Consider the following 27,663-nt stretch of genomic DNA (forward strand, 5'->3'; position numbering starts at 1 on the left):
TTTGACTTGATGTATTTAAGTAATGTTTAATAAAGATATCTGCATTTTTAACATGCTTTAAATTCATTTATTTATTTTTCTTGATAAATTTTTATAAAACTCTTGATATACCCCAGAATTCATCTTGCATGGTGAGCATGAACTTAATGATAGTAAATGACCATTTTAGCCGTTTGTCTCTCTGTCCAAAATCATTAGAATGATTGTTTTATAAGCGCTTATAATGTAAATACTGAAGGACAAAGAATTATATAAATTAGTGACATATACTTGACTAAACTACTACATCATCATATATAAAAAATTATATGCAATCAATGCAATATTGTTATATAAAAATAAGAAATATAAAACTTTGATTATTGACAGCGACAATGGTTCCGTTTGAGCCTCGAGACCGAGTCTCTCTCTCCCTTCCCACCACCATTGTAGTCGATTGCTTCATCTTTGTCAGAATCGAAGGCGCCAAAACACCATTTTTATGTTCTTTAAGGAGCACCGCCGTGTGAGCAATGGGCCAATGGTTAACACCTTGTCCTATGATCTCCCTCGGCCCCTACCAAAACCACCGCCACGTCCACCACCACCATGAAAACCACCACCTCTGCCACCTCTTGGAGCACCTCTACCACGGAAAGAACCTCCACCACGGCCACCACCTCTACCACCCCCACGTCCGCCATCTCTTCCACCTGCTGCTCCCCTGTAAAATCAAAGTCCAAACATAGAAAACCAAATCAATATATCATCAAGTCATTAACATGAATAAAAACATATGATTTGTAAGGGTGTATGCTCAAATTCTTGATCCTGGGTCAAGAAGCATTCAAGAATCACATGATGACATTGCTCATTAGTTTTAATATTACAATATGGTAACATCCAGATAAGGGTGTTCAAAAACTGTGAAAGCCGACCAAACCAAAGCAAGTCAGCCACTTTAAAATAAGTGTTCAAACCGCGAAACCAGTAAAACCGCCAGATGTTTTGTAGTCAACCATTCGGTCTAGATTTTTTTTTGTCAAAACCGACCCACAGTAAACACTCCTAGATGCAACAAAATGAAGATCACAACTAACAAAACATGCTTGGGCTGCGGAATAAAGAGCGCCAGAGGCAAAAGCTTCGCCGGATCAATATAAAACTTATCACCAGCCGCATACGAAGTCGCTATCATCCATTCCAACATTTTAACAGAAAAGAACTACAAAATTTCGACAGCAAACATAAAACACGCACATCAGCAGAAAGCCCTGATTCATAAAATCACACCACAAAATATACTCACATATTCATTAATTGGACCAAATATCTCGTCAACTTTACCAATCTGAGTCTTATTCGGAAGATAAATCGGAGCGTTAAAGTACGGTATCTTCTCATTAGTGAGCTGCGTAACCGCATCTTCCTCACTGTTGGTGCACTTGTGTCTGTACTTTGTCTGTATTCGGTCTGTATGTAAACGATGTCCTAAATCAGTCTGTAAGTTGACCAAGTTAACTATCCTCCTAGTTTGACTTGGACAACATGATGTTGTCTGGATCGAAGGATAGCCTCGAAGGATACTGCTAATCCTTCGAGGTGCTCGAAAGATATGGTTCGACCATGGTTCGACCATTAGGCATCGAAGGATGATCCTTCGATGTCCATGCTGATCTTTCGGACACATTGTCATCGACAGATGATCCTTCGGACCATCTATCGATCCTTCGACCAAGACCTGTTATGTATGGGTATAAATACCCATGCAGTGTGTTCATGTTAGATAGATGCACATTTGGAGAGTTAGAAAAACTCTGCTGGAAAACACACACACACACACACTTTAGAGAGTTTGCAAACAGATTGTAAACCTTGTGCTTGTAACCGTAAACCTTCATACGTATTAATACAGTGGTGTTAATCGGTGAACTTCGTGTGTTCTTGTGTTTGTTCTTGCATCATCCCGGTTTGCCCGCTAGCTTGGATTCCGCACTCGCTAGTGGGTTAGTATAACAAGGTTTAGGTTTGTTCTCGATCCTCCGAGAAAAGGGACCTACAAGTGGTATCAGAGCCTCGCTCTTTACCTTGTTTAAAACCGGGTTGTTCGAGTTCTTGGTGTGTTTGAACACTTGGTTTAGCACCCGTTTTTGGAGATTTCCTTGCGTTTTGAAACTGAAAAACGTGTTCTAAACCTATCGGGAGTGTTCAGGGTCGGTTTGGGTAACATAAAAATCGTGTTTGTAAAACTTTGATTTTTCCGGCCATATTCCGATTTGTTTCCGGTGACCAGATCTTGAAGATAAGGTTGCTTATTTTGGCAAAATTTTTGAAAGTCAAAAGTTGGTGAAAAAGTTGTTGACAGAAACATCCTTTCTGCCGAAAGTTGGTACATCAACACATCACCTTTTTCACCAACCCGTCGTACTTTGTGTCAGTGTGTCAGAGCTGTCGAAAGATATCCTTCGACATCGAAAGATATCCTTCGACATCTTTCGATCAAAGGCAGCTCGAAAGATAAGCATCCTTCGAGTAGTCTTTCGAAGTCTAAGGGTTATCCTTCGTAGTTGGAATCTTTTCGAAAGTTGGTTGTCCGAAAGATAAGGATTCATCTCGAAAGATAAGGATCTTTCATTGTGAATCTTTCGAGATCAGTATTCGAAAGATATAGATCTTTCGAACTGTGAATCTTTCGTGATAATCAGTCGAAAGATAAGGATCTTTCATTGAGAATCTTTCGAAGGCTTTGCTCGAAACTCAACAGTAATCTTTCGATCACTGTTGATCCTTCGAACGAGTCTTGATCTTTCGATCAGATTGTATCCTTCATTGTTGTCTGTTTGCTGTTAACAGTTTGTGGTGTGTAGGTTATTTATTAATTTTCGATCACAATGAGTTGCACAAGTCCTTGGGATTGGAGTACGGATCCACAACCAGATCTGAAACAGATGTCGATGGCTGAATATATGACGAGTGCCATTCCAAAACAACAACAATCAATAAGTTCATGTCAATGGGCTTTGGTTTCCAATCAAAGTCAAAGTCTTCAGAATCTTCTGATTAGTGAAAGTGAAACGGGCAGTAACAATCGTCCACCAAAGCTGAACCACATGAACGATTTTCCGTCATGGAAAGGCCGCTTTCACACATATGTTCAAGGACAAAGCACCGATCTTTGGATGTGTTTTGTCAATGCATTCAACGAAAGTCTTGAAAGTAGAGCATCCACTTCAGAAGGTTACGCCAACATGCTTGAAAATGACAAGAAGGCTTATGAATTGGAGAAAAAGGCCTATGCCATACTTACTCAAGCACTCAACAAAGACATCTACCATCAGTTTTCATATTGCAAGACCACGAAAGCATTGTGGGATGCCTTAGTTGCTAGAGGAGAAGGCAATGCAGCTGCTCGAAAATCTAGGCATGATTTGTTGAAGAAAGAATTTGAATCATTTCAGTTCTTGGAAAACGAGACTCTGAATGATATGACCACACGTTTCTATCATTTGATCAGTGAAATGTGTGCTTATGGGGTGGCAGCTACTCAACAAGACATGGTGAATAGGTTTGCTGACGCCCTACCCCCAAAATGGAGTTCGTTTATTGAGTTGTTGAAGCATACTAAAGCTCTAGATGAGATTAACATCTATGAGTTCATTCAGAAGCTGGAACATAAAAATGATGAAGAAATTAGGAAAGCAAGGCGTGCTCCAGCCCCTCAGAATACAGAAATGTATTTGCCTGGTTTTGGTCCTTCAGCTAGTTCTGTTCAGCAACCGAAGCTTCAAACTGCTTTTGTGTCCAATACGAGTTCCTTTCCATTTTCTCAATCAACAGCTGCTCCACCACAACCTCAATTCGATCCGAGGTCCTATATTCCTGTTCCAACACAGCCACAACCACAACCTCAACAACAACAACAGCAAGCTCACTATACAAGCAATCCTCAACCTCAACCTCAAAGTCATCACACAATCCGAGTCGACAACTCAAATCTTTCACACCTTAGCATTGAAGTTGCTAAGGAACATATGGAAATTATCAACACCATGGTCAGTGCTTACTGTGGTTTGGTAGCTGGTCAGCTTGGAAACATCAACATGACCAATGAAGATTATGATCAGATCGACAAGGAAGAAATGGAGTTGATGGATATTAAATGGGCTTTTGCTAGTGCGGTTAGAAGGGCAAAAGATTTCATGGCGAGAACTGGAAGAACTTCGTTGGAAGGAAAGAAAAACACGAAGTATGGGTTTGATATTAATGCCGTCACGTGCTTTAATTGTGGCGAGAAAGGGCACTTTAAACGTGAGTGCACTCGACCAACAAAACACGGCAATCACAACCCGTTCAGAAACCAGACTAATGCGAATGCCCAACAAGAAAACCGTGAACGGAGGATGGTGGCAGTGAATAACAATCAGGGACAGCCTGGAGCTACCAATCACAATCGGGCTTTGGCTGTTCAAGCTGATGAAGGATGTGACTGGTCAGTGCAGTTTGGTGAAGGTGATCAAGGAAGTGGAACTGCATTGTATGCTAAAGTCATCGAGCAGGTTCAAAAAGAAGAATCTTCTGGGAGCGATGACAGTTCTGGTTATTCGGGCAGTTCGGATGAAGAAGGCTCTGTTTCTGGAGATAATCACTCAGAGCCTGATGTGAATGAAGAAGGAGATGATGATATACAGGAGCTACTGAATGAAGCTGATGAGCTTAAATGTCAGAAATCAATTCTGATTAGGAAGGCTGCTGATACATCAATGGAAATGGAAAAGCTATTCTCTGAAGATGGAGCTTTTTCTTTTCAAACTGCCTTTATGGCAAATGGTTCAGCCTCTACTAGTCAGGTAACTTCTGAACCTCCTGCTCCTAGTATTTGTAAATCATGTGCAGATATGAAGCTTGAATCAGAAAAGCTTCATAGTCATAATCAGAATTTGGTTATTGAACTGTCAAAATGCCAAGAGGCAAACATGGCTTTGACCCGGAATGAAAAAGAATTTAAATCTGTAATAGAAACATTAAAGAAAAATGTGTCCGAGGTTAACAAAGTAGTTTACCACAAACAAGTAAGTATAAATGAATACATTAATCTTGTGGAAGAAACTAAGAAGCAATTAGCCATTGCCCAATGCAAGCATGATGCGATCAAACAGAAATTGGATAGTTATTCTAACTCCCGATTTGTGCTTGATCACATCATAGACGTTCAACAACTGAAAGGTAACGTGAAAGGTGTAGGGTATAAGGCGTGTCCACCCCCTTTGATGGACAACTATACCAAGATGCCTGATGAAGAGGAAATGCCCCGGTATGAACCCAGTGTGCCTTTGAACTTTGAGGAATTTTCTACTGGCCTAGGGTTCAAACCGGAGAATTCTGAGAATACATCCACAAAGCAACAGGAAGCTTCAACATCCGTGAAACAAAGTCCTCCAATCATCGAGGACTGCGAGTCATCGGATGATGAATCGGAATTGGATGTAGGTGATCAGGATAAATCACTTAGCAAGATGAAAGGAGTAGTCATTCCACCAGAGAATCACATCCTTTGTGATCCTGATACTCCTGATGTTCCATCTGTTAAGGAGCAAGTGATTGATCCTGTCAAAGTTGATAAAACAGGTGTGTCTACTGTTAAAAGCAGTAATGTGTTGTACACTTTGGTCGGAGATAATAAAATCTACTCAGATCATGTTTTTCCAATTCAAAATGTAAATAAATCTTTGATTGACAAAGTCTTTGAAGACAATACAAATAAATTTTTGGGAAAAACACCTCCAGGAATTGTGGTAACACAATGTGATCCAATTCCTAAGGCTGAGATTAGGAAACAATTTGGCAATCAAAAATCTCCAACCACTCGACAACCTACTGCTTCTAAGGGTAAACAACCACAACGAGCTCCAAAGCCAAAAGGTAAAGTTGAATCAAAAGGAGCTCGTGACATGAAGAAAGGAAAAGATGTTAAGTTTGTAGCATCAAGAGGTACAGATAAAATTGAGACTTTTGAAAACAAATCAAATACTGATTTTGTACAACAAGTCAAAATTTTGAAACGAAACAGTGATAACAATTACACCCAACACACAAACGGGTGTGATGAAAAAGCAAGTACCTCAGGTTCTACAAGATCGACATCTGGTAGTCGATCAAGTTCTCCTAAGTCTGTTGAAAGGAGAACTTGTTTCAAATGTGGAGAAATTGGGCACATTATCAGAAATTGCCCAAATGCTCCAAAGAAGAAGTTGGTTGAAAAGGCTCCACCTGAAGCAGTTCACCCTCAACGTCGGTCAGTTTCACCTAAACAAGATAAACGAACTGTAAAAGAACAAGAAACTAAACAACGACGTAAGAACATAAAAACTGTTGAAAAAGCTTTAAAATCTGAAGTTAAAACAGTTCAAAAGGAACCAAGAGTGTCACAACCTGTAAAACCAGAATCTTCAAAAACTGGTAGGCAAAGACAAACTTGGTTACCTAAGTCGGGTGACAATTCAGGGGGAGCGGTTGTTCTTGAAAACCATCAAGAGATAGAGCTTACGTATCGTGATGCCAAGGGACGACCCAAGACCACTAAGGCTTGGGTCCCCATTCTCAACTGATGTGTTTATTTGACATGTGCAGGATGTTCTAGGAGGAACTATTAATAGTCATTGGATTGTTGATAGTGGAGCATCCAGGCACATGACTGGCGACTTACGGCTCCTGTATGACGTGAGAAATATCAGAGGAGGGTATGTTGCCTTTGCGGGTGATAAAGGAGGGTACATCACTGGAGAAGGAAGTATCTCCAATGGCATCGTGTGCTTTGATAAGATCAATTATGTGAAGCAAATTGATCACAATCTTCTCAGTGTGTCGCAAATCTGCGATAAAAAGTTCTCAGTGATTTTTGATGATGCTGGCTGTTATGTGCTGAAGCCTGGATTCAAAATTCCACAAGAATGGGTTCTCTTATCGGCTCCGAGAGTTAATGATCTTTATATTCTCGATATGAGCCAAGCGATTACTACATCTGCACAAGTTACTTGTTTTGTCTCAAAAGCCACAGAAAAGGAGTCTATATCTTGGCACAGAAGAATGGGACACATTCACTTGAGAAAAATGAACCATTTGGTGAAAAATAATCTTGTGAATGGTGTGCCTGTAAGAAGTTTTCATCTACAAGATATCTGTGTCTCTTGCCAAAAGGGGAAGCAAACGAAGAAGTCTCACCCTTTGAAGAAAATCAACACTGTCAGCATGCCTCTCGAACGTCTTCATATGGACCTTTTTGGACCTATGAAGCACAAGACAACGTTTGGTGATGCTTATTGTTTAGTAGTTACTGATGACTACTCTAGATTTTCTTGGGTATCTTTTATGGCACACAAGAGTGAAACTCCTGGCATCCTCAAGGATCTTCTTACAATGTTGGAAAATCTCTATACGTTGAAAGTGAAAAGGATCCGAAGCGACAATGGAACAGAATTCAAGAATCAAGTTATGGATGAGTTTTGTACTTCTAAAGGCATTCTTCATGAGTACAGTTCTCGTTATACTCCACAACAAAATGGTGTCGCTGAGAGGAAGAATCGAACTATTATTGAAACTGCAAGAACAATGTTAGTAGAGTCGGAACTCCCTATTCAATTCTGGGGAGAGGCTGTATCGGCTGCTTGCTACACGTTGAACAGAGTTCTTACAGTTAAGAGACATGGCAAGACTTGCTTCGAACTCCTTCAGAGAAGGAAACCGGATCTTTCTTACCTTGAACCATTTGGTGCTCCTTGTACAATGATTGAGCCGGATGGAAAGTTTGGTGCAAAAGCTATCGAGGGTTTCTTCCTTGGATATGCTACTCCTAATTTTCGTGTTTGGAATCTAGCTACCAAGAAGATTGAGCTATGGAGCGAAGTTAGGGTTCAAAGGTACACGAGTCCTGTTAGGGCTCCGGGTGATCCGTGGATGTTCGATTATGATGGGCTATTTGACTCCTTCAATCTGCCAACCTTTGACGAAGAATCAGCAGCGGCTCGAATGTTGTTGGAAAGTGACAACGCTGCTGTCTCGCCACTGGTTAGACCTATTGTTGTTGATCCTCAAGCTTCTACGTCAGTCAACAATATGGTTCAAAATGAGGTTTATGAAGATGCTGCTGATTATAATGACTCTTCTGAAGATGATGAATATCATGATGCAGCCGAAGGATCTTCAGCTCCAGCTGCTCCTGTTCAAGGTGCCTCTGGTGATACACCTCATACGCAGAATGTAGATACTGCTGAAGGAAATGCATCCACCTCTACTCACATTCCAGGTGTGGAGCTGGTTGTTGATCTTAATCTGAATAATTTGGGTATCAATGCTCGTGTGCCAGATAATCCTGAAATGAGGATTCACGATACCCATCCACAGCAGAATATCATAGGAGATGTCCATCGCGGAGTGCAGACGCGTAATCAGCTGAGAAACAACCGGAATGCTGGTTTGTATTCAGCTATAAGAGAGTCTGGTCAACAAAATGACTGGTCCTTCGCGTGTTATGTGTCACAAGAAGAACCAAAGTCGTGGAAGGAAGCATTGAAAGACAGTGCTTGGGTTGAAGCCATGCAGGAAGAATTACAGCAATTTCACAAGCTTGGTGTTTGGAAGCTTGTTGAAAAGCCTGAGAATTACAAGAAGATTGGCACTCGATGGGTCTTCAAATGCAAGAAAGACGACCGTGGAGTGGTTATTAGAAACAAAGCTCGTTTAGTCGTTCAAGGTTTTCGTCAGATAGAAGGGATCGACTACAACGAAGTCTATGCACCAGTTGCACGTCTGGAAGCTATTCGGATCTTTCTGGCTTATGCCTCATTCAAAGGATTCAAGGTTTACCAGATGGACGTCAAAAGTGCATTTTTACATGGTGTGGTTGAAGAAGAGGTATATGTCGAACAGCCTCCAGGTTTTGAAGATCCTGTTCATCCTGATCGGGTTTGGTTGCTCAACAAAGCTCTATATGGTCTTCATCAAGCGCCACGAGCTTGGTATGCAACCTTATCTACATATCTGTTGAAGAACGGTTTTCGAAGAGGTCTTATCGATTGTACTCTCTTCATCAAAGAACAAGATGGAGATCTTCTTCTGGTACAGGTATATGTTGATGATATTATTTTTGGTTCTACTAATGATGTTTTGTGCAGGAATTTCGAACGCATCATGCAGGATAAGTTCGAGATGAGTGCTATGGGGGAAATGAATTTCTTTTTGGGCCTACAAGTGCAACAAACGAAGTCTGGGATATTCATCCATCAGACCAAATATGTTGGAGACATCTTGAGCCGGTTCCAGATGTCCGATGCAACGCCCATTGGTACCCCATTGCCAACTAATCATGGAATTACTCCTGACTTGAAGGGTGAACCTGTTAGCCCTTCATACTATCGTGCGATGATCGGATCCCTTATGTACCTCACAGCATCAAGGCCAGATATAATGTACCCAACATGCCTGCTTGCCAGATATCAAGTCAACCCGAAGGCCTCACATCTTGCAGCTGTCAAAAGGATTTTTCGTTATTTGAAGGCTTATCCAGACACCGGTCTGTGGTATCCTAGGGATAATAACTTTGACTTGGTCGCATTCAGTGATTCTGATTTTGGCGGATGTAAAATCGACGGCAAATCCACAACGGCTGGATGTCAGTTTTTAGGAAATCGCCTAGTCACATGGCAGTGCAAGAAGCAGACGTGTGTAGCTACATCAACATGCGAAGCTGAATACATTGCTGCCTCAAGTTGTTGCTCCCAAGTTCTTTGGATCCAACAACAAATGCGGGACTACGGTTTTGAATTCCTAACTACTCCTATTTACGTTGATAATTCTGCTGCTTTAGATATCACTAGAAATCCTGTGCAGCATTCAAAGACCAAACACATCGAAATCAAATATCACTTCATACGTGATTGCTTTGAGAAAAGGCTAATCGATGTTGTTAAGGTCCACACCGATGACCAACGTGCCGACTTATTTACCAAAGCATTTGACAAATCAAGATTTGACTTTTTATTATTGGTAAATGGCATTAAGGTCAAGCAAGAGTAAAACCAACATCGGAAAATCATTTTTGTAAATATCTTTGTGTTTTAAATTTATCTTAGTTTATTGATTTTAGGGGGAGTAAATCCAAATATCTGAAAATCCAAAAACATCGAAAAATTTCAAAAACACAAAAACAATAGAAAAACAAAAATGAGTTTCCTGGCGAGAAAAAGAGAAAATGATAGTACATCAGTGGTCTATCCAAACCTCTTTAAACCTTAAATGCAAAACGATAAGCAGCTCTATATAAGATGTATCGGTAGGCTCACAATCATTTTAAAGTGTGCAGGGTGATATAAATCTTAATCGACTGAAGATCAGGTGGGAACCATTCATTGGCATATGGTCTTAGTACCGAAATTTCGTTTGATAGATTGCCGAGGTTCTGAGATATTCGGTCTTTATGCTGCTTATCATCTGGGTATCATGGTTGTATCTTTTACCGAAAAATAACGGGGACGCAAGTCTAGATCTTCCATGACACTATACATACGTGTACATATTACATACTGCATTCGACCTCAATAAGTGATAAACAATCACATGTCCAACTCAAATAAGTGATAAAATATCACATTTATCCGGGTGTCAAGTTCGTCTCTCTGCTGTACGGAAGTACTGACCTGTTCACGGACTTGCACCTGTGCCCTCATGCATACGAAAATCAAGTTCCTCATCAATAAGTGATTATATCACAAAGGACTTGTTTTCAAATCAAAATAAGTGAGTATCTCACAATTTATACGGTCAAACAGATGATAATCGGTATACTCACCGGTAAGATGAACTCTCGTGCATACCTTGATACGGGAATGTGTCGTGATGTGGATGAACACCGGTCGGTAAGTATAAATCATACCTTAACGTATCCTCTAAACATGATTACATCTGATAAGTTGAGCTTAAGTGGACAACAATACCGATAATTGTTATAGGATGCTTATCTTAATGTTAACTAACTGAACAACAAGAGTGTTTTGGCATGACCGTACACTGATATGATTCTCTTACCCTCGAAACTCGCAAAAAGAATGTCTGTATATATTTATTTACTGCTTAACTTTTATTGTTTTTCTTTTAAACAGTTTCGTCGTTTGGTGCATATCAGCACGACATTAGCGGTGATGTCGTTTGATAACACTCAAAGGATATTAAAATTGTTGTCTTTTAATTTCAAAAACACACCTAAAATCTGTGTTTTAATATAAACTTTATAAAAGCCAAAAAGATTTTATTTCTGCTTTATTTTCGATCGTACGATGTTGGAGCTCAAGTCTTCGTTGCCTGAAACCTGAACGAAAACCAAACTGACTAAATCTTCATAAACGGTCGAAATTTGCATGTTTTGAAAGTTAGAATTTAAAATTTGAAAAATTTATTAAACTTTCAAACTGTCGGACGGTGCTTGATTGTGACATGGTCATTCGTGTGTCATTTGCTTATACTATGTTCCAAGCAGTTGTTCTCATTACACGTTTAGATTTCTTGCATGTGCAGATTCTAAAGGCTAGGAGAACATGGTCGATGACAAGCTTTGGAATGAAGACACGACGAGAAGGCACTCAAAAGATGAAGATGATTGAGTTGCCGCTGGCTATCATCAACACCACAAGGATCTCACTTCATAAAGTTAAAGTATTTCACGAGCATAACTCAAGGGGGAGCTTATGTTAAGGGGGAGTTTGTTAACACACTGCCTACATGATACGGGTAGTTTGTTGATACACTCTCTGCTTTCAAGACGTGAAGACTTTGAAGATCCTCCGACCATGAAGACTTGAAAGGACATCAGAGTTTTGGAAACTCGAAGACCAAAGACTGTCGAAGTTCGAGACAAGTCTACATCTATAGAAGATAAAGACAAGATAAAGACAAAGCTACAGCCAAGGGGGAGTTTGTTGGTGCACTTGTGTCTGTACTTTGTCTGTATTCGGTCTGTATGTAAACGATGTCCTAAATCAGTCTGTAAGTTGACCAAGTTAACTATCCTCCTAGTTTGACTTGGACAACATGATGTTGTCTGGATCGAAGGATAGCCTCGAAGGATACTGCTAATCCTTCGAGGTGCTCGAAAGATATGGTTCGACCATGGTTCGACCATTAGGCATCGAAGGATGATCCTTCGATGTCCATGCTGATCTTTCGGACACATTGTCATCGACAGATGATCCTTCGGACCATCTATCGATCCTTCGACCAAGACCTGTTATGTATGGGTATAAATACCCATGCAGTGTGTTCATGTTAGATAGATGCACATTTGGAGAGTTAGAAAAACTCTGCTGGAAAACACACACACACACACACTTTAGAGAGTTTGCAAACAGATTGTAAACCTTGTGCTTGTAACCGTAAACCTTCATACGTATTAATACAGTGGTGTTAATCGGTGAACTTCGTGTGTTCTTGTGTTTGTTCTTGCATCATCCCGGTTTGCCCGCTAGCTTGGATTCCGCACTCGCTAGTGGGTTAGTATAACAAGGTTTAGGTTTGTTCTCGATCCTCCGAGAAAAGGGACCTACACTCACACGCATGAACAAAAGATGAAACCTCTGCATAATTAGCAATCAAGTTGTGTTTGAATGTGCATAATTAACAAAAGATGAAACCTCTGAAGAAATGATGAATACGAACCTACGACTTGCTCCGGTGGACCTTCATTGAACCGGTCGCCGCCGGAGCGGCCACCACCGCCGCGTCCGCCACGGCCTCCGCCGTCCCTGCCGACCCTGAAACCGCCGCGTCCACCACCTCTGCTACCAAATCCGCCGGCTGTGTCAAAGTATAAAACAACAAGCAAAAAAGAGAGACTAAAAATTGAATCAAAGGATAGGATGAGTATTGTCGGTGGCAAACGCCACCAACTTTGTGTTTTAAGATATAAGATAATAAAGGTTAGAAGGGTGGGAAGAGGTGGGAATTAGGGGTGTGCAATAACGGAACCGTTAACTGAAACTGAATCGAAAATCGACAAAACTGAACCGAAACTAGCCGAAACCCAATTAACCGAAAGTCGGTTAACGGATATTTTTTTTACCATCGGTTAACCGAAATTAACCGAACCGAACTGAATCAGTTATTTTTTATATATTTCTAGTTTTTATACCTGTATTTCATTATTTCATGTTTTATACTTTCATTTCATGTAATAATACCTCTGTTTCATTTATTTATGCCTTCATTTCTTTTATTTATACCTTCATTTCATTTATTTATACCTCCATTTTATGTATTTAAACATCTATTCATGCATTTAAACCTCTATTTCATTTATTTATACACCCATTTCATGTATTTATACATCTATTTCATGTATTTATAGCTCTATTACATGTATTTCTAAGCAAAAAAAATTAGCACTTCTTTGAATCGGTTATTAACCGAAAATTACCGAACCGAAAACCGACAAATTAACCGAATTAACCGAACCGATTAACCGATGACTTCGGTTAAAGTTACGGATAATGCTAATAACCGAAATGAACCGAAACGTGCACACCCCTAGTGGGAATACAATTTTTAATGAAACTAGGATTTAGGATCCGTGTGATGCAACGAGACCGCTAAACCAAGAAAAAAATTAACGTAAAAAAGTTGTTTCGTGTTCATTCATAAAAAATAGGTTGAAACGTAAAATATATAAAACAATAGCTAACTTGACTTAGGACTTACACGTTATGACAGAAAAAAAAATATAAAATGTTGAAACCTTATTTAACTGAAGTTTTTTTTCTTTTAGAGAAAAATGCCCGGATAGTCCCTCTAGTTTGCTTCATTTTCACCTTTAGTTCCTAACTTTCTAAAATTACACCCATAGTCCCCAACTTTTGTAATTTCGTTCCCGAATAGTCCCTGACGTGGATGGGGTTAGTTTTGTATGTTAAGTGGGTGTGAAATGACTATAATGCCCTCATAAAAATGTTTTAATTATTTAATATTAAAAGAAATTATAAATGGGGCCACCATCCTGACAATGAGATCGAGCAACAATGATGCATGAATCTGACAAAACCACTCTCCCAAATTCCGCCGGTGCACGTTGTTCCTCCGATCACCGGAGACCTATGTTCGAAAACCCTAGATCTCCGTATTCAAGTATGATTCATCCATTCACATCTTGGATTGCTTACATCGCTCTGTTAACTGTTAATTACTCGATTCATCTTTGTGCTTTAATTCATCATCACTTGTATACACAATCACCTGTGGTAATTTCACATTCTCGAGTGTTTACGATAATCTGCAGCAGCGAAACCTATTGTAACTTGATTGTAATGTTTTTATGACTAAGTTGTTGATAATGCCTAATTTATGTTTGTTGATTTGATCGGCATGAATGTGTGAAACTGTTTCATAGCAGACTATTAATCAAATTCACCGAAAATAGGAATTGAACTGCAGGTGTGTTTTGGTAGTCTGCATATTCAATGGATAGAGTTTGTAGAGCACATATTGTGAGATGCTTACGTTACTGTGTTAGTTGATTCCTCTTTGTGCTTCGAGTTCGTCATTGCTTAAATACAATCAACTGATGTAGTTTCGCATTCTCACTCGTTTACAATAATCTGTAGCAGTTAAACCTATTGTAACTTAATTCGTAATATTTTTATGATTAATTTCTTGATAATGCCTAATTTATGTTTGTTGATTTGATTGGCATGAAATTCTAAAACTATTTGTTAGCAGGCTATTAATCGAATATGCCGAAAATAGAAATCGAACCATAGGTGTGTTTTGGTAATCTGCATATTCAATGGATAGAGTTTCTAGAGCACAAAATTATGGAGGTGTAATTCAGGAATATAATGTTGAAACTTGCAATATATAGGCATTTAGGACATGTGGTATGGGGCTTGGGTTGGGGCGTGGGTTGGCTGAAAATGCCCAAGCCACCATCCCGGGAGCTTGGGTTTGGGCGTGGCCCCATTGGCGTGGGTTTGAAGCCGGGCGTGGGACGGGCTAGTAAGTGACATGGCAGGCTCTCAATGGCCAAACCAAACTCATGCCCCCCAACCCAAGCCCCACCATACCCCATGGGCGTGGGTTTGAGTGGTTGGGGAGCTCCCATTCCACGTGTCAACAAATGCTCCAACCCAAGCCCTACCCAAGCCCCACCATACCCCATGGTCTTAGGTTATGTGTTTTCATGCACTGGTTTGTGTGTTTGGTCAATCGTTATAAGAATGGGTGGGGGTGGTGGGGGTGGGGGTGGGGAAGATGAAGTGGGTGGTAGGTTTCACATAAATTTTTAAATAATAGTTTATTTTCTTTTTAACCTTTTAGTTATTAATTTAACCAGTAAGGGTATTTAGGTCATTTCACACTCGCTTAACACCAAAAACTAACCCCCATCCACGACAGGGACTATCCGGGAACAAAATTGCAAAATTTGGGGACTATAGGTGTAATTTTAGAAAGTTAGGGACTAAAGGTGAAAATGAAGCAAACCACAGAGACTATCCGAGCATTTTTCTCTTTCTTTTATAATCACAAATTATTCATAATATAGAATTTCTTTTATTTCCTTATAATATAACACAACCTTCATAAAGCAAATTACCACAATCACACATGCTATACACCATGTTGGTTTTCAAAATAATTACTGTACATTCCATTCGCTTTTTAATATATAGAAGAATGTCGCTTTTTTAATATTACTGTACATTCCATTCGCACAGACGCACACATTATAAGGGTGTAAGGGGTGCTCACCTAAGAGGTGAGTCCCCTCTCTTACGCCCAACCAATCCTCGTGTGCCACGTCAACTCCCCTCTTAAACTCCCCTAACACCCTAAATTGATGGCGGCACTCCCCTCTTAGGTGACTTGGTTTTTATTAAATAAAAAAAAAAAGCATTGATTGGTCAAGCTCTCCCTCTCTCCTCCCTCTCTCTTCGGTGAGCCGCCACCGGTTTTACCCCCTCTCTCTAACTCACCGCAGTGATGGCGGTGCATCCCCGCTCGGCAAAACACCTCCCCGCATGGGTTTTCGGTGGGCACCCCGATCTCCCTAAAAGAGGTGGAACACCACACTTTAATTATTTTCATGAAAAAGTCAGGTCAGGTGTAACTAACATCATAACAATGTATGTAATGATAATTTCTCCAAAAGTTAGGAGCACAATATCCACAAATCTCAATACGTTATCTGCCACTATCTCATTTCCTATACTTTATTTTTTAAGAAATCAATAATATTCATTGATTGGTATACATAGTTTGTTTTAAGGGAAATTTACGAAAATGGCATTTGACCAACGTTCTTTACGAAAATGTTACGTTCATGCGTCCGTGGACGGACTGCTCCACATGGGATGCGTTCGGATGCAAGGGATGCGTCGGGGAGGCATGGGATGCGTCGGGGGAGGCATGGGATGCGTCGGGGATGGACTCTTCAACATTTGAAAGGACACGTGTCAGCTCCTCGTTTATGGACTCTTCAAGGTGACGCACAGACTCCTCCCATGTGGAGGAGTCCGTCCACGGACGCATGAACATGACATTTTCGTAAATAACGTTGGTCAAATGACATATTCATAAATTTACCTTGTTTTTGTAAGTGCAGTTCCTACCGGGTAACTGTCGCTTATCAGTTCTGTGTCAACCAAAGCAGAAGTCCAAGTTAAAGTCAATGATAATGAAGATTATCAATTGCTGAAGGCATTCCGGACGACTTTCTAGTGTTTCGGATTATTGTATTGTTTTGCATCCCGGACAATGTGTTTTGTCCAGGTTTAGTCCCTAGCCTATATATATGTGTGTATTGTGTAGATTAGGGCAACCCCTTGAGTGCTTGGTGCACCTCTCACAAGATCCCATCCATTCTCCATCACTGTGTGTATTCTAGAGAGAGAGTGAGACTATGTGTTAGTGAGAGAAAGCTAGGTTTAGATCTTTGTGATCTAAACCAGCTTGTAGATGATGTATACTCCTTTAGTTTGTGTAATCTGTGATGACTGATTTATCAATAAAGAGATTCATCTTCTACATATTTCTATCTTGTTCATATTTTGTTCTTCATGTCTTGAATCAAGTGCAATGTTTGATGTTCGTCATCGATCCGGTGCTGTCGCAGTGGTATCAGAGCATGGTTACCGATTCAGAATGGTCTAACCGCCTTCTAAATCACCATTGCTCTTGATTTGATGTTTGTTTCCGCCAAACATCTTGAAGACTTGAAGATTTTGCAGAAAAGTTGAAGAAAATGAAGTTGTTCGTGGTTGTTTTGTTCTCCAAGTTGTTGCAGATATGAGGTTTGATCCAAAAATTGCTCTGTCCGAGTTTTTCTTAGTGTTAAACCTGTCTGAGTTTAAAACTTTGTGTTTGTGTTTCCGGGGTTTTGGTGAACTAGTGTGAAGTCACACTAGGGAGATAGTCCGGAGACTTGTTTCTGAGCTTTGTCCGAGTTTTAGAACCTGTCAGAGTTTTAGAAACTTCAAATGGTCAGAGTTTTGGAACCTCCAAAAGGTATGAGTTTCTTTTTATTCTTTTAACATTTCTGAGTTTTAAAACTCATCATCAGAGTTTTAAAACTCATCATCAGAGTTTTAAAACTCATCATCAGAGTTTTAAAATCCATTCCGAGTTTTGATGTTCCGACTTTTAAGCATAGAGATGTTGTTCTCTACTAAAGCTAAGATGTCCGAGTTTCAACTCGAGTTTCTTCGTGTTTCCGAGTTTTTTTTTTAAAACAGAAAGTCTGCGAGTTAAGTTTTCTTTGTTCCGAGGATCAACTTTCTTATGGTCCGAGTTTTAAAATTGTTCGGACTCTCAAAATCTTCCGAGCAATGTTTCAGCTTTTCGAGTTTTTGGTTACAAGTAAACAGTCCGAGTTTTTTTACTCCAACTAGTTGTTCCGAGTTTTGTTCGAGGGTCCGAGTTTTGAAGGTCTGAGGTTTATCCTTAGTGCAAGTTTGTCCGAATTTCAGATAAAGTGTCTGAGTTTTTGTCCAAGTTTCAGATAAAATGTCTGAGTTTTTTTTGTCCGAGTTTCAGATAAAATGTCTGAGTTTTTGTCCGAGTTCTTATTAGTCCGAGTTTCTTAACTGAGAGTTCTTATTAGTCCGATTTTTGTTTCAGATGCCCTTTTATCCGAGTTTTCTTTCCACCACATTGAGTCCGAGTTATTTTGGTTGAAAATTCCGAGTTTAACTTATAGTAGACTAATCCGAGTTTCTCTTTGAACCATCCGAATTTATTTTAGGAAGTCCGAATTTCCATAAAAGACTTCATTAATTAGTTCCGAGTTTTATAATTCTTTCAGAGTTTTGGATTTTCTTTTAAAAGGTTCCAAGTTTCAAGCATCAACAGTATTCTGTTCCGAGTTTTTAACACAGTCTGATTTCACAGTCAGCTTTTTGAGGTCCGACCTTTAAATCTGGTTTCGTGCTTCCGGAACAGGTTTCTTCAGAGTTTCCTTTATTTCCTTGCTTGTTTCGAATTCCTTTGTACTCTAAATACTGCTCAGATGATCTGATCCGAGGTTTCAAGAGCTTTCGGGTTTTACGAGTTCCGAATTTTCTAGAATTCCGGGTTACCTGGGGTACCGGATTTTTAACTAAGTTTAGAAGCTTGTGTAGTTCGGAAGTTTCGAGTTGTGCATGTTCCGAGTTTTTCTAGTTATTCCGGTTACCTGGGGTACCGGATAACTAACTAAGAGTCAGAATTATGCGTAGTTTGAAGACTTGAAGTCGGTTTCGGATTATCGAAAAGTTTTATGGTACTTATGTTGTCCGGATCAAGTGAGGAGGTGAAGAGAATAAGACTTGTTTGGATTGTTGTATTGTTTACAAAGAAATAGGGGGAGTAAAAATTTTGAAATTCCTGTTTTCTTTGTAAACCAAAAGCTCGTGGTGCTACATCAAAACAAGTTCATGTTTACTATCTTTGAGATTAACTTAGTATTAATCTTACCGGTGGCGAAGTGTTTATAACATGAAGCAAGTTAGAGCTAGTGTGTGATTGATTTTTGTCAAGTTTGTTTGAGGTTCAATCAAGTGTTGACGTGATGAAGCAAATTGTTCGTTTGGCAACTAGTTGAAGGTCATGCCTTTATCGTATGCCGGTTAGAGTAGAGAAGATTAGTCTTCTTGGTACCTCTTCCAAGTTGGTGACTGATCGGATTCTCGAAATAGGGGTTCTTACATTGAGGGGGAGATCAGAGACGAAAGTCATCGGGTAATTGGTGGATTTGTGAAGATACGAGATTGGATCTTGAAGATTCGAGATGAAATGATTTCAGACACTCGGTTGAAGACTCTGATCAAGATGGTGGATGTACTTGTACAAAGTTCTGTTTGTTATTAACTTATCGAACTGAGCTTCATGTCTTTGCGAAATTTGAAGTGTTCAAGGCTGGGCATTGGAAATCCAATGTTTCTTTCTGATGTTGGTTAGGTTTGAAGATTAATGTATCGAGCGATATTCTTACATGTGGTTGTAGGTCGGTTCGCGTTAACTTGATTCAGGAGTAGATTGAGGGGGAGGATCAACATTGTTTGATGTTGGATTCTTCAGGTTTTTCAAAGCGGCCATTTAAGTGATCGTCAACAAGTCTTTAATTAGAAGGGTTGAAGATCGATGTGCTCCACCAGAAAGATCAAGTCTCAGCCAAAGTTGAAAGCAGGCATGATATCATCAGTTAAGGGGGAGACTGTAAGCGCAGTATCCGGTGATTGAAGATTATCGATGCCACACAGAACTGATGCAACAGTTAAGGAGGAGACTGTAAGTGCAGTTCCTGCCGGGTAACTGTCGCTTATCAGTTCTGTGTCAACCAAAGCAGAAGTCCAAGTTAAAGTCAATGATAATGAAGATTATCAATTGCTGAAGGCATTCCGGACGACTTTCTAGTGTTTCGGATTATTGTATTGTTTTGTATCCCGGACAATGTGTTTTGTACGGGTTTAGTCCCTAGCCTATATATATGTGTGTATTGTGTAGATTAGGGCAACCCCTTGAGTGCTTGGTGCACCTCTCACAAGATCCCATCCATTCTCCATCACTGTGTGTATTCTAGAGAGAGAGTGAGACTATGTGTTAGTGAGAGAAAGCTAGGTTTAGATCTTTGTGATCTAAACCAGCTTGTAGATGATGTATACTCCTTTGGTTTGTGTAATCTGTGATGACTGATTCATCAATAAAGAGGTTCATCTTCTACATATTTCTATCTTGTTCATATTTTGTTCTTCATGTCTTGAATCAAGTGCAATGTTTGATGTTCGTCATCGATCCGGTGCTTTCACAGTTTTAATGAAAACTAGCTAGCTAGAAAAGTGTTTTGACTGTGTACCTTATAAAGATTAATTACAAAGACACATAAACGTACCCAATAAAATATCACTTGTAGCAAAAGCTACTCGTAGAGTCTCAGAGGATAACGAGGTTGCCTTGTGAAAATCAAACACATGAAATTCGTTTCCTTAGATATGTCATGTATGATGTTATCAAGTTTCGTGTTTACTTCAAGGTGTCATCAATTACGTACATCATGGTAATAGCCAGGGTCCCAAGATAACCTCAAAGACAACCATTGTTGAACCAAAGGTGGTGCATTTTGGTCCTTAACGTTTAAACCAAGGCTCACGGTATGTCAAATGTTTGTTTGAGAAACTTAAAAGATTGGTTCATTCACTCACTGACAAGTAGGACACGCCTGAACCTGAAGGATACATCACGGGCGGGGCTTGTAAGCACAAGCGGATACAATGAAGGACACGATCATCTAACAATAGGAGCGTTGAAAACTCGCTCTATAGAACTGTTAATGACATATATTAATTTATCTCACCATTAAAAATATGACACTTGTCATGCAACAAATGGGAAGATGTAGTGAAACATTGTATGGTTTATGGACTTTGACATGAAAACTTACTCTAACGACATGTTAATGAAATAGTCACATTATTGACTGAAGGTTCTTGTCTCGTGTGTGCACACAGGTCGAGCTCAGGCTCCGTAAAAAATGCAGGTGATTTAGGTTGAGACAATACACCATCGTTACCCAGCATCAATACCACCGATGACATCGTTGGTCTATCTTCTGCATGATTTTGCACACATAACAAACCAATGTGAATTGATCGGAGTACCTCAGAGACAACACATGAGTCGAGTAAAGGTGCACCAACCAGATCAAGACACTTGCCATCCTTATATAGTCTCCATGCCTAACATAAATTAGATTTAGTAAAATGTTAGAATCAAGAATCGCAGATACTGAGATACGCAATGTCGCAGTGAGCTTACATGTCCAAGAAGGTTGTCACGGTGCTCGTGAGAAGAAAATTCTCGGTTCTTCATCCCACTTACTATTTCCAGAACTAAAACACCGAAGCTAAACACGTCTGATTTTACAGAGAAAACTCCATGAACTGCATACTCTGGAGGAAGGTAGCCGCTGCAAAGAATTTGACAAATTAACTGATATGAACATATCAAATGGACTGAACTCGAAAGAGTGAAATTTGGTATAAGATTCTTACTAAGTTCCAACCACATTCTTTGTCTTAACTCGAGTCTCGTATCCTTTAAATCTTCTAGCAAGCCCAAAATCTGATATCTTTGGGTTCATGTCATTGTCTAACAAAATATTGGCGGCTTTCAGATCTCTATGTATGATGCGAAGGCATGAATCTTGATACAGATAAAGAAGCCCTCGAGCGATCCCGTTGATGATGTGGAATCGTTTAGTCCAATCAAGCATTGAACTTTTGGTCTCATCTACACAGAATTAAATAATGAAGTTAATTGTGTCAACTTGTCACAGTACATTGATCAATCTTGTTCATTGGGATGTAATGAGCAGATCATACCATGAATATCCATATTTCCATAAGCTGTACAAGAACAGTTCCTCTTGCAAGCCTGTTCACATTCTCTTAAGCCCATGCGCAGATCATACCATGAATGTTGGGTATCTGGCAATTTCACACCTGAAAGTTTTCGAAACGCATCCTCATTCCCACAATTTAACGATTTTTCACGTTGACAGCCACCTGACCAATTTCCTGCATTCCATTGCACTGGAAATCTTGGTTCAAACCCTTCCATACAACTGCATGCTGGAGAACTGTTGATGTTACAGATTCCATATGCACCGCAGAGTCCATATTGGGCACACATATCAACTGTTGTGACCAGATACGGCATCCAACCTTGTGCGGGATCAATCCAGTTCAAGTGCATTTCGTTGCCTTCCGGACTTAGATACACCCTCGACATAATTGAGTTATTAATAAGATGAAATATACTACTGTATATACCTCCTTTTCATTGAAGACAAAATCATACGTGTAGATAGGATTTGGCTTACTGGGAAAACCGCTAAATCGTACACCAGTCCACGGTCCAAACCTCAATTGTAAAACCGAACCTCGCTTTTGAAACGCTTGTGGATATCCGCTCGTATCCATCCAACTTACATACAGACCTGGAGAAGGATCATCCATACTTCTCCACGATGTCAAGTACCTGTCTACGCCTGTTACCAAATCCTTCCCGAATTTCATTCCCGCTAGCAATGTGTCGGTTGGGTAATCGAAACTTTGCCAAACGAAATCTTCGTCAGTGCTACTATCTTCACACACAACAAGGTTCCCAGAATCGAGAAGCTTTGCTACAACGGGATCATTACCAACAGATACCGATGAATTGGAAGACCAAATCACGGTATTATTGCCACTAAATCGAGAAGCAGTAGCATTCCATTGCTACTGACTTTGAGCACACCTGTGGTACTTGTGAGTGGAGTTTCTCTGTTAGCAACCCATACAACTGTCTGTGGAGATACTTTCTTGAACCATATCCCCAAGTATCGGTTCTTGGAGTTACCGGGGCTAAAGAATCCCAACTCATACGTTTCACCAGCTGAAACAAGCGTATCATCGTCTCTGAGTGCTTGACCTGTATTTATGGTGTCTAATGCAGCAGAATTCAACAAAACTGAGAATAAGGCACTAGAAAAGAACAGAAGTCGTGTTAAAGCCCTCATCGAAGTGTTTTACAGTCTCTGGTTTCAGTAAAGATTTGTGCAGGTTGAGACAGAATAAGGTTTGGCTCAATTATTTGATCAGAAATCTCTATACAGATTAAATGAACTAAGACCCACAAAAGATCAAATCTACCCCTATAGTCCATTTGCGTTGACAACTTGACATGGTCTTATCTTCATATTATTCATGCTTTCCCAGCTAATAGTGTTAACACTCAATGCTAAAACTCGATAGATTACAATGAGTTACATACGAATAAACCCTGATATCAAACTACTATTAACAGAATCGTTACAGTTATAGTTATTAACAGAATGATTATAATACTAATTTCAAATAAACTGGAGTTGCTGATTTTCTGTAAGATTTGTAGCTTTGGTGCATTCCTAGATATAGATCATCATATATCCAAATTCAGACACTGTGGAAAGAAAAGAAAAAAAAATTATAAGTAAAGAAAGGGACTCACGACGACGGAGGATACAGTGGTGAGTTGAAGTTGGTATGTATATTGATTGCATTAACTGAAGATGAACCAACTCCTTATAAAAATATTTGTTGTGACGTGGAAGCAGATTTCCAGCGGAGTCCACGCAGTGTCGTGGTATCACCATTATTTCATTTCAAACCCTTTTGACAATAATGCATTTTTTATATTTTCATAAATATTAATTAACTAGAAACCTTTACGGATATCGTTTTGTTATTATTATCGGAACCGGTATCGTTATTCATTTTTATGGTTTTTTATCGATATTGGTAGCGATGTTATTATTAGGCTGGAGGGTGTGGGAGGGGCTTTATCAACGCCACGTTACACAGGGGCTTTAAGGCCTCTACCCTTAACTTGCAAGGTGTGGGATAAAGCCCCTTTAACGTATAGCGCCCCCCTCCTTTAACCAATCCTTTACCTCCTTCAAGCTATAGCGCCCGCTACCATGTTGAAGCCACAACAATGGCGCCCCCTCCTTAAATGTCTGGGTATGGGTGGTGGCGCCCCACTGGCGCCATAGATGGTGAGATGGCGGAGGTAGCGCCCCATACCCTCCGGCCTTATTAGAACCAGTACTAGTATTCATTGTATGGTTTTCAAATACTTTTGTGCATATTATTGACATTAAACCAAATGACGATACCATAGTGATATACCTTCATGAACCGAACCAAACCCGTCCAAATTCCCACCACATCACGCTTTGAATATTAACTTAGAAGCCTCATGAATCGATCAGATACTGGCATCGGTACCTATATTATTTTGTTACTATCAGAACTGATGCCGGTAATCGTTTTTATTGACAACGGTGCCAGTATTGTTATTAGGACCGTATCGAATTCAGACTGATACCGTCTGAATTCAGTTGTGAATAGGGTAACCAATTTGTTAATTAGTTTTGTTTAGCCAATGTAACCAATTTGTTGATTGGCTGGTCTTGTGACTGAACAGAATAACTGAGCAACAAAAGAGACCTTTGATCGGAAAATGAAATAAGTAATCACAACTCACAATACTTACCTCAAGAACCAAAGAATCGTGTTTAGGCCGGAGCCTGTAAACGAGGGTTTGGATCTTGTGAGAGAACTTGAGGAATAGTCCTGCAAATCAGAAAACCGTTAGGCTCGCCGCAGAGATGGGAGGGCCCCTCTGCGACCACCCACCGGCGTGAGGATAAGTATTGGTAGAGAGAGAAAATAGAGAGAGAAAATAAGGACGAAGGTTCAGAAAATCGTACTTGGCTTTGTACTTGATGGGGTATTTATAATAGTCAACTGAGATGATGTCATTCGTCCAGACGCACTTGAATGGAGGTTCGTCTTCGGAGGCGCTTGATGTGGAACGGACATGTTTCATATGTCCGTCCAAGTGGAGTCTAGTTCGTCCCAAGGATCATGTCCGGTCTCGGACATGTATCTTCAAGTCCCCCAGTTTGTTAAGTCTTGGTAGAGACTTTGCAAACTGTTGTTTCAAGTTTTTGTCTTATGCGGATGACGTGTCGCTGCTGGAGTGGTTCAAGTAAATGACGTGGCATGTTTTGAGTGGTGGTGATGTGGTGTGGGTGACTTATGCGATTTGTCCGTCAGTCACCCATCCGTAATTATTACGAAACCTTGTGTTGGAATTCGTGGGAGCACGCTTGAAATGACGGTTCGATTTGACACCCCTTAACCGACTCAAAAATTTCTATAAATTCACTTTTTTGGTTTTTCACTTTTTTCTTATCTTTCTTACTTTCTCTACTGTGATCCTCTTTTATCTCTTCTTCTTCTTCTTCGGAGAAAGGTGCGTCCCTTTCTTTTTATCTTTAAAACATGGCTCCTGGTAAGGATAATCTTGCGGATAGTGTGAGTGTACTTACCCAACGTCAGTTTGACAAGTTCGTTAGAGAATATAGGATTCCCTTAGATCTTTACCCGGTCCTTCCTTCCAAAACGGAAGCCATATATCCATTCCGTCAGGGGAAGTTTCCCTTTTACACTCGCGTCTGTAATTTCGCGAATTATAGGGTTCCTTTCTCTCGCTTCTTGATTAGGGTTTTACAATTTTTTAGGGTTCATATTTGTCAGGTTAACCCATTTGGTCTTAGCCGCATCAACCATTTTGAAATTTCTTGCCGAGCCCTGGATCAGAAACCGGACCTAAACGTTTTTCGATATTTTTACGAGTTTATCACGGCCGGAGACTGGTATACATTCGCGCACCGGAAGAATGTTCCTTCCCCGTCCTCCAATGAGCGGTCTAGCTTGAAAAATTGGAAGGACAAATTTTTCTGGCTAGATGACCGCTGTCTACCGGAGGACATGAGGTGGCGTTTTAAAGACCAGTCGATGTCCTTTGAGCTTGGTGAAGACTTTGTTTTTGACGAGAGTCTAGTCCGTGCCCTAGTTGAGCATCAATCCCCCATTCGTCCCCTTCCCGAGCATTTCCTTTGGTTAGGTCGAGTTAGTTTTTCCTGGGCCCAAGGGGATAGGGATTGGCCGATTATTCGCCGAAAGCGTGATCGTAAGTTTCGGCTCTTTACGTCCCCTTCGGCACCATTACTTATTTGTTTTGCTAACTCTCCGTTTGTTTTGGGAATGTAGGTGTCGCGATGTCTCTTCTTGATGCTCTAAAGGTTCTGAACATGGATGTTTTCGACCTTGACTTTGAGGAACAAGGTGAGGAGGATGTTCCGTTGATGAAGCAGGTGGCGTCTTCGGCTCATCCGATCCGCCCACTGGCGGATCCGAATGTGACTGTGTCATCTGCTGCTGAAGCAACTTCTTCTGTCCCTAGAAGTGCATCCGAACAAGCTATTACCGAAGCTGCTTCCTTCATTCCGATATCTTCAAAAGATGCTGGTGGTTCGTCCGGATCTCAAGTTGGTAAAAAGTCTATCCTTGATGGCGTGGATGGTGATCCGGAGTTTCGCAGTTTGGATGAGGCCCTTCAATATCGGCATTCTTCTTTGAGAAGCAAAGGTACTGAATTGGGTGCGGACCTGATGGCTCGATCTCGTAAGAGGAAGAAGGAACCGATACAGATACGTTCCACCGATCCTCTTCCATTGCCAAAGTCGAAGAAAACAAAGAAGGATTCCTACTCCGAAGGTAACGTAATGGAAGAGCTGGATGAACATCTTACCGGAGGTAGGTTTTCTAGGGAGGAGGCCGCATTGGCTCGTAATAAACCGACTCCTGCCTATTCAGGTGGCTTTGTTCCTGATAGTGAGGTGGAGAGCATGGAAGTGGAGAATCTGGTGGATACGGATAAGGGAAAAGCTCATAGTGAGCCGAAGGTGGTGACTTTTTCCGGTACGCGTTTGGGCTCATCTTTGGGTCCGGACTGTTTTATAGATGATGAGGAAGATCAAGTGTCCTCGCTTCCCTCATCTTGGTTCGGACCTGAGTTGATGTCCTTTTTTCGATATGCAGATTTGTTTTCAGATGATATGGAGATTAACCCAGCGACTGCTGAAGAAAAATTTATTCCTGATTGGGACATTCGGAACAAAGACTCGGTGATGGATACTTTGATTGCCAGGACTATGCTTTTTAATATAAACACTCCGATAGATCATGCCAGGAGCCGGAAGATGAAGAACCCAGATCTAGGGGCTGCGATTTTGACTAACCAAGCTCAATCAAACATCTTTGTGACGGAGCTCTATCGTCGGTGGGTAGAAGCGGAGTCGGTACGGGAGAATTTAGAGAAGGAAGTTCGCTCTCTGAAGCGCAAAGTTCAGACGAGTCCGGAGGCGGAAAAGAAAATAGCTTGGTTGACCCAAGATCTTCAAACTCAGCAAGAGAAGGTTAATTCTTTGATTGCTCAGAATCAATCGTCCCAAGCGGCTGCTGCTGCCGCTGCGGAAGACAGAGATAAGGTTTCTTCGGGGTTTAAAGCGTTCTCTGGATTGATGAAGCAGAAGGATGAAGAGCATAAGATAGTTTTGGCGAAGATGGAGGAATCTCTTAATAAGGCTCGTCTTGCTTATGAGAGCATGATGGCCGGTACGTCCTTTTTCTGGTTTAATTGTCCCTTATTTCTCCTGTTTTTCTAACACGTTTTCCAGAGCGGGATGCGCTTAAATCAGGGGAAGCTGATTTGAAGGACCGTATTGAGGAGATGAAAGGCCGTGAAGAA

General features: G+C 40.5%; 1 protein-coding gene and 1 pseudogene across 1 annotated transcript; both read right to left on the minus strand.

Moving 5' to 3' along the window:
- Positions 1 to 537: 537 nt before the first annotated feature.
- LOC110907756 (putative H/ACA ribonucleoprotein complex subunit 1-like protein 1) lies at positions 538 to 1,189 on the minus strand. Its single transcript, XM_022152689.1, has 2 exons — positions 1,080 to 1,189; positions 538 to 703 (listed from the first exon to the last, which is right to left on the minus strand). Exons 1-2 carry the CDS (start codon positions 1,187 to 1,189, stop codon positions 538 to 540), a joined length of 276 nt encoding a protein of 91 aa, XP_022008381.1.
- A 19,735-nt stretch (positions 1,190 to 20,924) lies between these two features.
- LOC110907757 lies at positions 20,925 to 23,041 on the minus strand (annotated as a pseudogene).
- Between the last annotated feature and the right edge of the window lie 4,622 nt (positions 23,042 to 27,663).

The sequence above is a fragment of the Helianthus annuus genome, chromosome 14, assembly GCF_002127325.2.
Source record: "Helianthus annuus cultivar XRQ/B chromosome 14, HanXRQr2.0-SUNRISE, whole genome shotgun sequence".
In the NCBI taxonomy this organism is placed as follows: Eukaryota; Viridiplantae; Streptophyta; class Magnoliopsida; order Asterales; family Asteraceae; genus Helianthus; species Helianthus annuus.